Genomic DNA, 16,517 nt, shown 5'->3' on the forward strand with positions numbered 1-16,517 from the left:
CAAGCCTGTCTATCTTAATAGATAGATAATAGATTTCTTAAGAAACGTGAAGAAAAGGAAGGTTATTTTCTTTTTTTCTTTATATTTGCTTTGCAGGAACTCCGCCAGTACCTGTCCAACTTAGCAGACCAGTGCAACAGTGAAAATAATGCTGTGGATATGCCCCTTGTCATCATTTTGGACAATTTGCACCACGTTAGCTCCCTAGGAGAGATCTTTAATGGACTCCTGAACTGCAAGTACCACAAATGGTAAGGAAATAGTATCAGAAAACAATTGCAAATGTGAACCCTGTGCTCAGAGCACTGCTCCTGCAAAACCCAATCACAAAACCAAAGTCTATGTTAACTTACTAATGAGGAGGAAGATGACCAGGTTGTCTATATTGTGGACAGTGAGTCAGAGGGATCTTTTTCCTTTATAAAATCACCTATTTTTCTGAAATAAGTAATTAAAAAGTAGTTGTATTTGCTTCTAATGTTGTAGATCATTAGTAGTAAAACCCCACTTGAGAGGTCCTGGTTTGGGACTTCTGGTTTGCTTTCAGGATTTGATGTTTGCAGAATCTCAGTAGAGAATTTGGTCATAAGTAACTCCAAAACCTTCTTTGGCAAAAGAGTTTTGAATAATCTTTTTTAATGTTCAGGTTTTACTTAAAACTCGCTTTTCAAAGTTCACAAGTTTTATTTACTTGTTTTTTTTTCTCCCAATAGTCCGTATATTATTGGCACAATGAACCAAGCCACCTCCTCCACACCTAACCTTCAACTTCATCATAATTTCAGGTACTGTTTTTTTCATGTTCCTCATTTGTGTTTGTGGGTTGGCAAAAGAGTCATGGCTACTGAGTCATCTGAAATTGTTCTTATCAGCTGAAATAGCAAAGTGAGAAAGAAATGCCATCTGCTCCTGGTTACTGCCTTGACATGTGCAGCTTGGTTTTGATGCTGTCATTAAAGGACCTGGGCTCATAAAACTTTTATTTTACAGAGGATTGTTAAGATACTTGATCTTCTACCAGATTTTCAGTAAGACAGTATTTAGGCAAAGCAAATTAATGAGAAATGAGCTGAAACAATGCACAATAAAAATCGGTTCATCTCGTGAAATATTCCTAAGTAACTTTTGCTGAAAGACATGTATGGCTGGAATAGCCCGTTTGGATCCTGATAATCTGTAAATAAGAAGAGAAATGTAGTCAGGAATAGTGAGAGTCATCAGCATGGAACAGAAATGATGGCCTTTTCTGCTGTCCTGCCACAGATGGGTGCTATGTGCAAACCACACTGAGCCAGTCAAAGGCTTTCTCGGCCGCTTCCTGAGAAGGAAACTCATTGAAACAGAGATCAGTGGCAGGATGAGGAATGCAGAGCTGGTTAAGATTATTGATTGGATTCCTAAGGTCTGGCAACATCTGAACAAATTCTTAGAGGCTCACAGCTCCTCTGATGTTACTATTGGTAAGTACTCTGCCCAGGTATATGTAAATGTATGTGGTTTATTTCCTTGTATATCAGGTGTATATTTGTACACTTCCTTGTGCTGTATCACGTAAAAAAGGCTTTCTTTAAAACCCTACTTTTAGACGTTGTCAATCCTATTTATGATGCTTACTGTGACTGTGATTTGAGTGTAATATCTGGATTTCCCTCTCCAGGTCCACGGCTCTTCCTCTCCTGTCCAATAGATGTAGATGGTTCTAGAGTTTGGTTCACTGACCTGTGGAACTACTCCATCATTCCATATCTTCTGGAGGCAGTAAGAGAAGGGCTACAGGTGAGCAGGCAAAGGGAAAAATCACAGCTCTAGAATGGCATCTGTTCAAAAGGCAGCAAAACTCAGTGGTGGCAGCATTTTCTGTCGATACAACTTTGCATGTTGAATATCTGCATGTGCATGAAAATGTAACCAGAATTGCCAATAATTTCAGGCAGAATTAGTCTCTTATACCACTTTTGACCTAGAGAGTGGAAGAAGTGATTAGATGTCAAACTGCTGATGTTTTCAGTGGGGGGGGGGGGGGGGGGGATTAGACATACAAATACTTTTCAATGCTGTGTTCCAGAAGCACACCTTAAAATTCTCCTGTGCATCAGGAAAATATGCTTGTGGTCATTAACTTTGTTACACAGGATTTTCCTTTGGAAATCAAATCTTTCAGCATAGGAACAAAGCTGTGCATGGAGAGAACATGTTCATGAGTGACAAGAGCAGTATCAGTGACATTTCAATTACTTCTCAGTATTTAAGATGATTTTTTAGTAGATTCCTTCATAATTCCTTCAGAGGAGGAAGTGAAATCATCATTGATAGTCTGTGCTTAGTAATTAGTTCATAATCTGGCAATTTGGAATAGTTTTTGGTGTCTGTATGACTATGAAGCTTGTTGGAATCGGGAGGAGGGTTCAGCAGAGAATTACTATGGACTTGCCATTTAGGCAGGAAAAAAAGGAGGTTTTTTAATAAACCAGGTCTTTGTTCACAGAATAAGCCCAGCAGCACCTAATTTAAAATATCATTTAGAACTAATCTTTTACTGATGGCTTCTTACAAATTTGTGAAATACATGAATCTCCAAGTTTGGGGTAAAATTTGGGCAAACCGCAGCTGCCGTTTGATATTTGTCAGTACATGGAGACTTCATTTTCTTTGGGAAAATCGTGGTAGACTCTGAGATAAAGGAAAACAGTAGGTCCAGGAGTACAAAACACACTCAGGAGCTTTGCTAGAAAGAGAACGGGAGAACCATTTTACGTAAAACTTGTTATAAAGGAAAGAATGGGAGCCAGGAATCTTTCCAGCCTAAAACAAGAGAAAGGAGAGCAGGTGACTTTGTTTGCTCTTGAAATGGAGAAAACTGATACTCACAGTAATGCATGGGCTCCTTGTACTGGGTTTTGGAGCTCTCATATCACTGATCAGAATGTGTGGAAAGCATTGAAAAATTAGTAATGGAAGTGGAGAAAGAGAGAGAGAGCAATTGATAAAACCATTCTTTTGCTTCCTTGTTCTGCCCAGTATCTCCATTTTTCCTTAGGGCATTTGAGTGGCTTGTGTTCCAGGTGTAGGGACTTCAGTTTCTCACTTTGCGCTTTAGATTCTTTATCCCCTTCAGTCCCATTTCCCCAAATTGCACTAATTCATCTCTATTTAAATCATTTCTCTTTTGTTTGGTTGATGAATAAGAAGATGCACTTTAGTACTTGAAAGAGTAGCCAGAGTGGTGCTGATGAACAAGCTAAGGCTAGAAATGTGGGTTTCATTTGGGGCTATTTTCTGTTCCCCACACCCACAAACACTCCTCTGAGAGCACGTTGCCTGCCAGAAAGGAAAGGTGGACTCCTCATTTCGCTCTGATCTCTGTGCATCTGCTCTCAGCTATTTTTATATTTCTGTTTCTCATTTAGAGAATTGTTTTGGGTCAAATACAAACAAGCCCTTGCAATAATTGTTCCCATGGGAGCTGACTTGTTTTGTTCTTCAAAACAAGGATGTGAAAATTAGGAGGTTGTATAAAACCTCCTGCTTGGTGTATCAGTGCAGAATGCAGCAGTAGCAAAAAGAGGACTCCCTGTCCCTGTGGCTTCCTGCCATTGTCACTCAGACTCTAGGGATTTTTCTTTCATGCCTTGTGGAGCAACCTGTTCTTGTCCCATGACTTGCTCCCTGGAAAATGTGCCAGTGGGAGCAGTGGACTGACCTGGTTGCCATGGAAGAGGATCATGAGTCATTTAGTCTCTCTCAAGCCCGGATCCACTCAGACTTGCAGGAGAAAAGATGTGAAAAGTACAAAATCCTCTCCACTTCCCAAATGACATGTATCACTGTAAGCCTGAGAACAAGAATTAAATGGGAAATCTGATGTGCCACATCTTGAAGCCATTATGCAGGGAGGAGAGCACAGCAGGGCTGTGAAGGATGAAGGATTTGGGCTGGGGAGGAGGCTGTGTTTCCCATTGCCTAGCACCATCTGCTGGCACCTCTGCTCCCTCCTGCTTCACAGCACACCACGGGTACTCAAAGCAATTCAATGCTTTGTGAAGGCAAAATCTAAACCCACAGAAAATATACCAAAAAGGAACAGTATTGAGGAAAATGAGATAGTCCTAGATCCATCAGAGAACTGGTGAATTTCTTTGCTAGACTGTTGTTTTCACCCCTGTGCAGGGGGTTAAAGGAAGGAAACAGTGACAAAAAAAGGTCAGAGACAAACTCCAGTTGCTGAAGGATGTTGATGATGATGATATTTGTAAAGTGGAAATAAGTGTTTTAAACCCACCTGTAGTTGTATTTATGCATTTGGAAATCATGAGGAGTTGAAATTAATGTGTTGTCTAGCTAAGGCAAATGGAATATAACAGGGAGGATAGGTTGGGATCCAGTAGCTCAGTCTCTTTTGGTACAGAAAAACGTTTTTGAAACAGAGCTTGCCTACTTAGGAACCTGACCACAGACAAATGCTGCTGCTGGTGCTTTTTCTTAGGTGAATATGAAAAGTTCTTACTTGAAAACTTTATGCCTTGACACTCATCATTATTGCCTGATGACAGATCTGACGTTTCCTCCTCCACATTCCACGGATGGCAGTTTGTGAGGCAGCTGCCAGTGCAATCCAGATGTCAGCACTGATGGTTCCTTTTTGTGTGCTGACATTAAGTTGACTTAATTAGGTGAGGTTATTTTCAGGCGTTTTCTTCCTTCAGCTGGTGCCAAGAGAAGGGCACTGCAGCCTCAGGGAAGGTGGTCAGCTCTTTCCAAATGAGTGCCATGACAAAGGGGTTTGTGTGTCATTAGGGTAAGGAAAGCCCTGCTTGCAGAGTGTTTCCTGCAGCCCAAGGAGCGTGGTACGTTCACTTTGGTTAGGCAGGCACTGAGGTGAAGTGATTGGAATGTTTGGCACGGTTTTGTTCTCTTTCAGCTGTACGGGAGGAGAGCCCCCTGGGAGGACCCTGCCAAGTGGGTGATGGACACCTACCCCTGGGCAGCCAGCCCCCAGCACCACGAGTGGCCCCCTCTGCTCCAGCTGCGGCCTGAGGATGTGGGCTTTGATGGCTACTCTGTGTCCAGGGAGGGCTCCACCTCCAAACAAGTCCCAGTGAGTGATGCTGAAGGAGATCCTCTGGTAAGCTCTCCTTTCTGGAGCAGCAGAACTGTTCCATTTGCCTGGTTTGTAGGGATCAGAAACAGGAACTGCTCTGTGGCTGTAGACTAATCCCTTCAGTCATCTCGTTTTTTTCCTTTACTGGACAAGCTGTTTTTTATCAGTAACTTGAATGCTGCTGTCATTTACAGTCTGGGTAAATCATAGTTGTGGAAGAATCAGAATCTGTGTAAATCAGAGTTGTGGAAAATCTTTTCTGAGTCTCAGCATTATTGACCCTGCTTGTTTCTGCCTTCCCTTCCTTGCCCACTGGCAAAGCGAGTGTCGCTGTAGCTGTCAAATGGAGTTAATGTTGTTCCTACAATGTTCCTACCCCAGAACACAAATAATCCTGAACTTCCTTGCCTTTGCAGATGAACATGCTAATGAGACTGCAGGAGGCAGCCAACTACTCCAGTCCCCAGAGCTATGACAGCGACTCCAACAGCAACAGCCATCACGATGACATCCTGGATTCCTCCCTGGAGTCCACGTTGTGATCTCCCTCAGACAGAGGTGCTTTCACTTGGCAAGAGCCCTGATCACAGACTCGTGAAAAGAACATGTTCCTGGGCTGGGATCTCAGTATTAGAGCTGCAAGAACAAGACACTTGGAGCAATCTTGAACCTGGGTGCAGGCAACCCAAGCGACCTTTGTATTGTTTTTCTTTTTGACGATGATGAGAACTGCACTACTCCTTTGTTTCCTTCCTTTTAGTTGCTGTAAGCTCTCATGCCTAAGATCCTGAAGATGTTAAAAATCATCATCATCACTAAGTCGAAGGGACTGGGGTGGGGGGCAGCTTCACAGCTGTGAAGCAAAACAGCTTTGTGCCATGTACTGTCTGGAAAGAGAGGGGAGAGGGAATATTTGCCTATGCTGCTTCTGACCAAACACATTTTTGTGAGGGCTGGACTTTTACCAATCAGCTTTGTGGATTCAACTCAGCTTCATATAGTTCTGGTGCTATAACAATGTTGCTTGCCTCAGTAATAATACTCAGTGAAGGCAAAGCTGCAAAACAGGGAAGTTTGAATAAATATTAAAAAAAAGAGAAAAGAAAAAAAAAGAAACTGAAACAAAAAAAAGCGCTGCTCTCCTTGCCAGTCTGAGACCTTGGCTTTCTTTCATTGTGTGTTTATAAAGATTATATATATAAATAGGAATATATAAAAATATATATACAGTCTGAACAAATCAGGTTTTTTTTTTTCAAACACTGTGTAACAATCAATCCTGCTACAAGTGAAAGATCAGGTAGCCCTTGGCTAGTCAGGGCCCAATTCTCTTCCCATTCACACCTGCACCACCAGCTGGGCTGACTTCTGTGGTGTTTACACCCCACTAACCCACCCTGAGGAGAAGAGAGGGGGCTTCCCTCCTCCACAGAAGTCAGTGGCAGGGCTGTGCCCCACGGGGTCCTGCAGCCCCAGAGGGCCCTTGGCAGTGCACAGGCATGGTGAGCTCTGTACACACAGGTGAGCTACACCCCTGCAAAGGGATGAGTCAGACTTTCAGTTTTCTTTAATCCTTGCCATGAAATGTTACAGCTGTTTTCTAAAAACTTTGGGTTTTGTTCAGAGGTTTCATTCCAATCAGCACAACCATAAGGGGGGTTATTTAAAATTCAGCTCTGTGGCAGTTCCAGTGCTGCTCTAGTGACAATACTTACTTCCATGACTTTTCTTTTTAATTGCAAAGTTTTTTTAAAAAAATATAGTATTTTAGCAGTATTCAGATCTGGAAAAAAAACCACCAGATAAGGTGCTGAGTACTGTGTCTTTTGAGTTTAGCTGTGCCATGCTTTTGAGTTGTGGCAGAGCTGCGAACCTGGTTTGGTTTCTCCTCCTCTGTGAACGCACACAGCCACGCACTGTCAGTGTTCAGGCTTGTACCTGTGTTGGGGAACAAGAACACCTCCCAAAGAGTTGCACTTTCCTGGTGACACCACCACCAGCCCCAGCACGTCAGCTGTACCTCAGCCAACACCTCACTCCCCAGGAGGGATCTGTACGAGCCTTTCCAGCTCTCCTTTTGGTGCTGACTTTTAAAAGCGATGCCTTATTTTGTACTAATTGTGTTTGATTAAATTAGTGCTGTATATTATGGGATTTTATTTAAAGAAACAGGGCTAAAGTCATCTCTTGAGATATCATAAGTTGCTGTGAATATTGTTTGTATGAGATACTAGAATTTGTTTAAATGTGACAAAAAAAAAAAAAAGGAGGGAAATGAGATAACGTTTCAGGTTCATATCAATCCGCAGCTAATAAATCACTGAAGAGCTGTTTTATCCATGCAGGAGGGACAAAAGAAGCTTTTCAACTCTAATAAATGACAGGAATATGCTGGTTTTTCAATGTACAGTAAGAAATCTTATTCCAAACACTTTTTCAAGAGCTTGTGGGTTTAAAGGAACATAACAAACAAAAGTCCATGCTTCTGTGGCTCAGCTTGAAAGGATGGTTTTATTATACCTCATGACTTTCTGTAATATAACTGTACTTTGTCTTACTAAGCTGGTCTTGAATCTGCTCCTGTTACAACTTTTAAGTGCTGATGACTTTTTTTTGTTTTTAAAGAAAAATATTGTAAAAGGAAAAAATTTAAATATTTTAATGACGGGGGGAAGAGCTTGGTGTTGTTATTGTTTTAACCTTATGAACTCTGATTTCATTATTTCACTGAATGGAATAACAAAGGTTACTCAGTCAATTTTCCTAATCCAGTTCTTGGTACTGTAAAAAAAAAAAGGGTTAGATCTGTATGGAATCAAATCCATAGCATGCTGATGATGAGTTTGAGAGAAGTTAATTTTTCCAGTAGTCTTTGACAATTCTGCTTCCCAGCACTGACTTTACCTGCTACTACTGTGAATTTTGGTACCTAATCCCCCAACTGAATCCATGCAGACAGAGCATGTGCCTGTAAAAAAAAAAAAAAAAAAAAAAATCCAGTTGCAGGGCTAGGGCTTTAAATGGACATGTTATCCTAGAAAATGTCATGGTTGACCTTTAACTGAGTGCTAAAATACATGTTTAAAATAGTGTTTTATTTGTGGGGAATGGGGTATTTTTATTTTTTTTTTTCCTCATGTTTAATCCTGTGCTTAAGCTCAGGAAAAAAAATTTCTATTCTCTGTTCTTTTTTATTGACACTAGCTTGGCTTAAAGTGAGAGAGGCAATTTTTAATAGGCGAGTCATTCTGAGCATCACAATATTCCGTGTCTTTTCTGAAACTTCGGGAAGCAGGGTTACCTGTTGTGCACACGTCTTAGTTTTTATCAGGCCTTCTCATAGATTTAAGTCTTTCTTTAGGTGACTTTCTTCTCATTTAAGGCTTTTTCAAAACACTTCCTTTTTTTTTTTTTTCTTTTTTTTTTTTTTTTTTTTTTTTTTTTTTTTTCCTCCTTACAAAGTTGGCTTGTTTAAAAAAAAAAAATACCAACGAGAAATGCAAGATTCTATGCAACATTCGTGTTGAGTTATGAATTGAGAGAATAAACCATTTTCTTTCCTTCAGAACTGCCAAGAATGATACGGGCCATAAATGAGATGTGGTTTATTTGGGGAAGGGGAGGGAGGGGGGAGGGGTGTTGGTTAGCCTTTTTTGTACATTTTGAAAGAAGCAAACTTGATATTTCATTGTTGATGCTTAACTTCGATATTATGTGTATGAAATCTTGTCTAAATGTGGCAATTTTTCTTTCAAGAAAAAAAATAATATACAAAAGGAAAGCAAAAAAATCTTTGTTGATATTAAATGGAAGGTTGCTGTTTTGATCTAGTCGTTTCCAGTGGAACAGTTTATGAAATATGTTCTATAAGATGTACATTTTTTCATTGTAACATAGAAATGTAAATATTTGATTAAAAGTGCTGCATTTTGATGAATTTTTTCTAGCCATTTTTAAAGAGAAAACTAGGAATTGAGTATTTTGTGTACGTTTATGATGTTTTCCATTTGCTCCTCTCCCTATTTAATTTTCAGTTCTCATTTAGGATTGGAATTTGTGAATGGTCTGTTTGAGATCATGCCTCCCCTTTCTCACTCTCCCCGTTTCTACCCCTTCCCCACCCCGTGTCATGGAGAATAAAGCTGATGATTGTACCAGTCTTAAATTATTCATGATTCAATAAAATTGATGCTTATTTATTCAGATTTGTGGCTTCCCAGAACTTTTTATCCCTTCCCAATCACTGTTTTATTATTTTTCATTTGAAGAGGATGGGGGAATCACTCCTTTGGTTTTGTTGGCTTTTTGTATGGAGATGCCTCACCCATCCATCCAATCTGGCCTGGAATTTTTCTAGGGGCATCTCCCACCCCTCTGGACAACCTTTATATTCCACACAGAAATTCCAATTTCCTCTTCACTCATTTGACAGAGACATTGTGGTTATACAGTAATAAATACACCATCAGTAAAAATATGTTGGAAAGTGTTGTGCTTCATGGCAAATAAATACTCTGCCAAAAAAAATTAAAATTATCCTTTCTGTCTATTCAGAAAGGATAAATGCAAACACCTCTGCACTTAACATCTAAGGGGTTTGGGGTTTGTTTTTTTTTCCTGGAGACTAACTCTCTTCATATTTCTGGGGTTTTTGACAGTTCCTTGTCCATTTATCACCTGTTTGAACAATTAAAGCTGGTGGGACAGATTCACATGTACAAAACTTCAAGGAAAACAGAAAGAGAAGAAATTCTGCTGAAGACTGATGATCTGCAGTCAAGTTTGTTCAGCCTAAAAACTCTCTCAATGACACAGCAGTGTAAATGGTGGCTCAGAGCTGATCTGTAGTGGGGGCATTGTCTGTCCTCCACAGCAGTTTTCCAGAGGCAGAATTGCTTTAGACATGCTCAAGCACATTCTTCTGTGTTCTGTAAACTTCTTTTGATTCACAGAATTTGCATGTCCTGGATTTGGTCCTGGAAAATGCTTCTGCCATGGTCTTGGATAATTTTTGAATCCATGCTGGACTGCCAAAATGCTCATTATTCTCTCAGGAATTCTTCCGTTCCTTTTTGGCTGCCCTGTCCCTTTCCCACCTTATTCTTTTCTCTGCTCTATGCATGCTGTCTTGCTCACTTATCTTTTTTTTTTTTTTTTTTTCTTTACCTCATCTTCTCTTTAACCCTTATTTTCCTACTTTTCTATTTCCAGCATCCTGTTTCATTTATACCCTTCCTGGATCCATCTCACTGTTTCTCAGCACTACAGGATCAGTGCTGACTTCCTTTGTGCAATGGAGAAGGGAAATTCTCTGGGGTAATTTTATAAGCTCAGTCTGCAGGCTGTGACATGTATTCACACCCTTCTCTTTGCTCTGACCTTTTCCACTGGTACTTTGGAGTGGTGGCCTCAAGAAGCAGAGAGGAAATTCCTCCTGATACCCTGCAGGCTCATCCTCCATTCCACACTTTCTGACCACTTTACTGGCACCCAGGATTCTGACCTTGATCTCTGTGGTTTCTAATGTGGACATTTAATCAGGGATTTTGGGAGTTAGAGCAGAGCACAGCAGCTGAGGACAACTTTGATCTTTGCCCCCTGGCAGTGAGGCTGACTGTAGACAAATCCTTCCCCATCATCATCTTTGTTGGCTTAGCCACACACAGAAATCCATGTTCCTCCCTCCTTCCTCAATCATAGAATGGTTTGGGTTGGAAGGCACCTTTAGGGGTCATCTAGCCCAACCTCCTGCAATGAGCTGGGATATTTTCTGTAATAGCAGGTTGCTCAGTCTCAGGTACTTCTGATTTACTCAGGGAGATGTTACGGGAAGCAGAGACCATGCTCTGGCTAAAGATGGGTAATTCCTCCTTTAGAAGTTTCACCCATGTGGGGCTGGGCAATTCGGAAGTCTGAAGGACCTTACAGAGAGTTGGATCCACAGGCAGATGGGAAGAGTTTGTGCTTCCACAGAGATCCTGACTGAAAGCCCTTTGTAGATGGAGGAGCTGGTGATCCACATGTCAGTGAGCCTGAGTATGGCCAGGACTGGGCTGTACTGCCCTGGGAGTTTCAGGCTTTCTGAGCTGACAGGCACTGACCCCCAAGCAAACACTGCATTGACCTGAGGCCGTGGAAGAGGCTTCCAAAATTGAGTCACAGCACTGGGAGTGTGAATAGAAGTGTGTGATATCACAGAGTGGAAAACTTTGAGTTTAAGGGTTTAGAATATAGTAATAGACATATAAAGTAAGGTGGAGGTTTTAGGGCAGAGGCCAGTCCTTCTTTTTCACCTTCTCCTTCATGGGTCTGGGTGATGTTTTGTAATTGGATAGAAAAGTCCCCATTGCAGGCCCTGGGTGGTTGGTTATTGGGTTAAAAGTCAAAATAATTGAGGTGTCATTTCTTAATTGGACAGTTTATCCTTAAAAGGCCTTGTAGAGAGATATAGGGGCCATTTTTAGTTTGTTAGCCAGAAGTGCTGTAGAACTCACAGCTTTGTGAGACTGTAATGTGGATAAGAATTAATAAACATTTGAGTCTGAACAAGAAACACGATCTTGAGCATTTAATCCTGACTCTGGCAAAGAAAAGGAAGATTAAACACAACATCTAACCATGCAGCAAGAAGGTCTCATGGCTGCATCTTTCCTTTTGGACAGCAGAAATGGTTACTAGAGCTCTTTGGCTGTGAGAAAACAGCCTCCTGTGACACCTTGAATGCCCACAGCCATGGGTGCTGTGATCCATGGCCAGGATTCTGTGCGTGGGCACTGCTCTGCTGGGGCCCCTCAGCACCTGAAGGGACAGGAGATTGTCTCTGCTGTTCCCACCTTGCAGTGTCAGCTCTAACAAACAGCATTTGATACCTCACCAGGTCCCAGTGCCTTTTTTTTATCGGGAATGTGATGAAGCAGCACCACCCAGTGCAAAAAAGGAGTTAGGACACAAAGCCCGTGTGGGGATGAACAAGCTCCTGAGCTCAGATCTGTGTGAGCCCCTAAACCTCATCCACAGCAGCATCTGTGACAGTGTTGTTGCACGGTTTTCAGCTTCACACTTCCTGCCAGAGCACCAGCCTCCAGCCCCAAATCAGTCCTGACTGTTAAACAATCCATTTCTGCACAGCAGTGCCCACATCATCCCCGAGGATCCTGGAAAACTCTTGAGAAATGCTTCCTGCTGTGAGTGCTGGACATGCTGCCTCAGAACAGCCCTTTGCTGGCTGGGTTTAGTGCTCACAACCTGATAATATTTCCTTTACTGCACAACTATCAGTGCTGGCCTCGGATAGAAGCGATAATAACATCATGAAATTTCAGATCCTGCCAAGAACACTGAAGACAACTAATAGGAGAAAAAAACCTGGATTTTGGAAGTGCTGAAAACTTCCACTCCTGAAACTTCCATATGCTTAGAGCCCTCACACATGTGAGGATGTGTGGGAAGCACCTATGGAGAGAACAAGCAGCTTATAAAGGCTGGGAGTAACTCAGGAACAGTCCAACAACAACAAAGGGAGAGGGAGAAAGCAGAGCAGGAGAACCACCCTGGCTCAGCAGGGAGCTTTTGGATGTGCTTAAATACCAAAAAAAGATCAATACTGACCACAGGGAGGTGCCCAAATACCCATCAAGGGCTGCAAGAACCTTGCTGGGGCATACAAAGTTGCATTTAGCAAGGCTAAGCCTGGCTAAACCTAGGAGGGGTATGACAGCCTGCCCTGTGAAGAAAGACTGAAGCAGGCTTCATGAAGAAAATTTGTCCAGGACCTCATGGCAAGACTTCCGTACCTCAAGGGCAGCCACAAAGGGGATGATGGATTGATGGATGTTCTCTTTCCACACAGAGAGGACAAGGGTCAATGGGTACAAGTTGCATCAGGAGAGGTTTTATCTCACTGTCACAATGTTATTTTTTTACGGAAAGAACAGTCATTTCTGTGGAACAATCTCCTCAAGGATATGGTAGAATCTCCCCATTGATGGAGGTTTTTCAAAATGTAGTTGATCAGGGTAATAGTCTTGGCTTGGGAAAGTGGTGCTGGTGTGGGGTTTGGGGCTTGAAGGACGTTATTTACTTAGATCAATTCAACCTTGGTTCAAAAATACAAGAATATGTCCAATGAGGTCGCTTGATTCTTCACTCAGAGTGCACAAGGGAAATGTGGCTTCCTACAGCCACAGACACAGTCTGGCAGCTGTCGGTAAATAAAAACAAGCCCTTTAATTTCATATTAAGGTATCCCTGAGTCTCAAAGGTTTGTGCTTAGTAGTCACACAATGTTCTTTTTGCTATTAAAAAAATACTCTGAAATAGGAAAAGAAAAAAAGTGTAAGAGTAATAAATGTCACATTTTGGATAAGGATTTTTCTCTGTTAAATGGCAATTCCATTATATTTTTTCCTTTAGTATGGCTATTTTTTCTAGCAGCATAAGATGTAATAGCCCTCATGCTGAAAGAAGCAGTCTTAAATAGTTATTTTTGATAGCATTTCTAGTGCAGAGAAAATGCAAAGAGCAGAGGGCATAAGAAGATCAGCAGTTTCTGTTGAACAATGAATCAGGAGGGCTTTGTATAAGCAATACCTGTCCTTATTTTGGACACGTTCCTTTCTAGAGTGATGTAGGATGTGTGATGGCACCTGTGTTCTCTGGAGCAGCCCCTGGATTTTAAAACAAACTGTGTTTTGCATTAGTTCTGTCTTTATGAGTTGCTTAACTGCAGCCTTATGCTTACTGAATGTGCTGGTTTGGGGCTGTATTTTGGATTTGTGCTGAATGCACAGTAACACAGACATTAATAGTAATGTTGATAATACAGAGATGGTTTTGATGCCTTAAGTTTGAGCTTTCATGTATTTCAGACTCTGTGCTGCCCAGGGGTGCAGTTCTGAGCTCACAGTCAGTGTCACTCAGCTCTGCACAGAGCAGGGACACAAAACAAATCCTTTTCCTGCTGAACACCAAGGACAACTTTCAGGCCCAAAAGCACAAACAAGGGTGGGCTGGAGGGAGGAACGAGAAGAATGGGACCTCACAACCTGAAGCTGGAATTGGACAATTAAACCCCAAGATGCAAATGGACCAAAACTCATAAAAGTGTGAGACCTCGTGACTGGTCATCCATTTTGTGGCCATTTTGTGCCCACCTTGGGTGCAGCCCTGGTCAGGCTCCTGTCCTGCCCAAGGTGGATCCTCAAGGCCTTTCAATAAATCCCTACTTTATTCTCCAGCTCTGTCCAGTCTCAGTTCCAGGTCAGCCTTCCCAGGCATCAGTGGGAGGAGACACAGCCAGGACAGGTGACCCCGACTGACCAAAGGGATATTCCAGGCCATGGGACATCAGGTTTAGGATCTGAAGTGGGGGGAAGGAGGAGGAGGGGAGATGTTTGGAGTGGTTGTGGTGCTTGTCTTCCCAAGTAACCATTCCTGCTCTCCTGGGAAGGCTGAACACCTGCCTGCCCATGGGAAGCAGTGAGTGAATTCCTTGTTTAGCTTTTCTTTTTGTGCATGACTTTTACAGAATAACAAACCTAAACTCAACGAGCCCTTTTGCTGTTTCACTGTATTTTGTGGGATAAATACTGTCTGTGTCTTTTCTATCTCATTTTCCATTCCACCTCTATCAGGTGTATGTTCTCAATTGCTGATGGCTCCAAGGTGTCAGAGAGGCAGAAGGTGAGGAATGTGACAATGTGTCCCAGCTTAGGGGTGTGCAATTACCTAATTGGGAGGAGGTTAAAGACCTGGGACAGCCTTTCTAGCAGGAGGTAGTCATGCCCTTTTTGCCTTGCAGTGTTCAGGAGGGTTTTTTGGACAGTGCCTTTAGTAACACCTTTAATTTTTGGCCAGCCCTGAAGCTGGACTAGAGGATTTTTGTAGGTCCCTTCCAAATGGAATCACTCTCTTCTTCTTTTCGCACCTTCCCTTGTGGCTGTGGCAGTGAAGTGGAGCACAGAGGGAGAGCTGGATCCAGGGGACATCTGCTGCATTTATTCCTTTTGTTTTGGTGTGTTATGAGTGGTGGGCATTAGAGATCATGGAGCAGAAAATAAATGCAGTTTTGTAATGAAATCTCTGTTTCAGAAAAATTCTGCTACCTGTGTGCAAAGCAAAATCCACCGAGGTTTCTGTAGAGCAGAAATATAAAAGCAAAAAGCAGGTGAGTGGTTATGGATTTGCCTGGTGTTGTAGCAATGATCCTCAGCTGGACTTGAGGCTGAAGGGTTATCTCTTTCATTCCTTTGAAAGAATCTTACAGGTTTCCCTACCCTGTAAGAATGGTCTCATTACCTGCTTCCAGCCTATAAACTGTAGTATCATAGTGATGTGTGGTGAGTTGCTCCCTAGTTAAAATTATATTAAATAAAATTAAATAAAGTTAAAATAAAATGATATAAAGTTATATTCTTGTAAAAACTACTTAATTAGAAGCTGATAAATTCTTATTGAATCACTAATAAGATACAATTCTTATTGAATCACTAATAATAATAATTGAATAACTAATAGTTTCCTCTCCCAGACACAAACTACAACCACCGGTTATCTAGAACCAAGTACTACCAAATGACCCAATTTGGAAATCTACTTTTTTTTTTTTTATTTGACAATCCTCCACTTTAATATATATACATATATAAAGTCTGTACATGGTAAAATACAAAATAAAAGTGTTTCTTTATAAGTTACACAATTAAACAGCTGCCTTTGCCTGTAGTTTAGCTGTCATTCAATTAAAAAAAAAAAAAAGAGAGAGAAGCATTGTTGAGCCATTTGTTATATTCATTGACAATAACCTTGGTATAAAACACCCATACAGAGTAAGTGTACAAAATAGTGTACAGTTCATAAAAGCTGTGCAAAGACAGCAAAGTTCAGTTAAAAATCAAAGAGGTGAAACCCCTTTCCTCTGTCCACACCACGGATAGGAGAAGCAAGGTGGAAAATAAGCACAAACTTGTGGGTAAGAAGGTGGATTAGACAGAGCTTTGAACACAATGTTGATGAATAAATTAAGACAAAATTTGTAAATATATAAGATCCCCATTACACAGGGCATGCTTGCATAATACCTTCAAAGTCATTCCAGGGATTTCAGTGGATCTGTGGCACAAGTGTGGTGCCATTTGGGGTGAGGAGGGAGGCAGAGCTCAGTCTGGGTCCCTCAGAGTTATTCATTTTGGAGGAGAGGGTTGCTAGATCAGGCAAGCCTTCAGTAGCAGCTGAAGTAATGCAGGAGCTGGAAATGCACTTGAAAGGCAATAGAAATGGTCACACCATCTATAATTGTATTTTAGGTTTTTTGAACATCTATATTGTTTTCTTTTATCTGGGGGAAGAAGTTTCCTTTCCTATAGGGAAATTTCCCTTTTCTCCCTGCTGCAGGGCCAGGAGCTGCCTGTTGTCTGTGTTT

The 16,517-nt window shown here is 41.6% G+C and overlaps 1 protein-coding gene across 2 annotated transcripts in view; it reads left to right on the top strand.

The window, feature by feature from the left end:
* NAV2 (neuron navigator 2) overlaps nucleotides 1–9,301 on the top strand; it is a 388,814-nt gene extending 379,513 nt beyond the window's left edge. For both annotated transcript variants that reach the window (XM_083863374.1, XM_083863373.1), the window contains 6 exons: nucleotides 97–251; nucleotides 714–785; nucleotides 1,264–1,460; nucleotides 1,658–1,776; nucleotides 4,919–5,122; nucleotides 5,515–9,301. In XM_083863374.1, the coding sequence (XP_083719500.1) occupies nucleotides 97–251; nucleotides 714–785; nucleotides 1,264–1,460; nucleotides 1,658–1,776; nucleotides 4,919–5,122; nucleotides 5,515–5,640 (873 nt within the window). In that variant the 3' untranslated portion in view covers nucleotides 5,641–9,301. The remainder of the gene's footprint in view (nucleotides 1–96; nucleotides 252–713; nucleotides 786–1,263; nucleotides 1,461–1,657; nucleotides 1,777–4,918; nucleotides 5,123–5,514) is intronic.
* The last annotated feature ends 7,216 nt before the right edge of the window (nucleotides 9,302–16,517 follow it).

This window comes from Zosterops lateralis, assembly GCF_965231275.1.
Source record: "Zosterops lateralis genome assembly, chromosome: 6".
NCBI lineage: Eukaryota > Metazoa > Chordata > Aves > Passeriformes > Zosteropidae > Zosterops > Zosterops lateralis.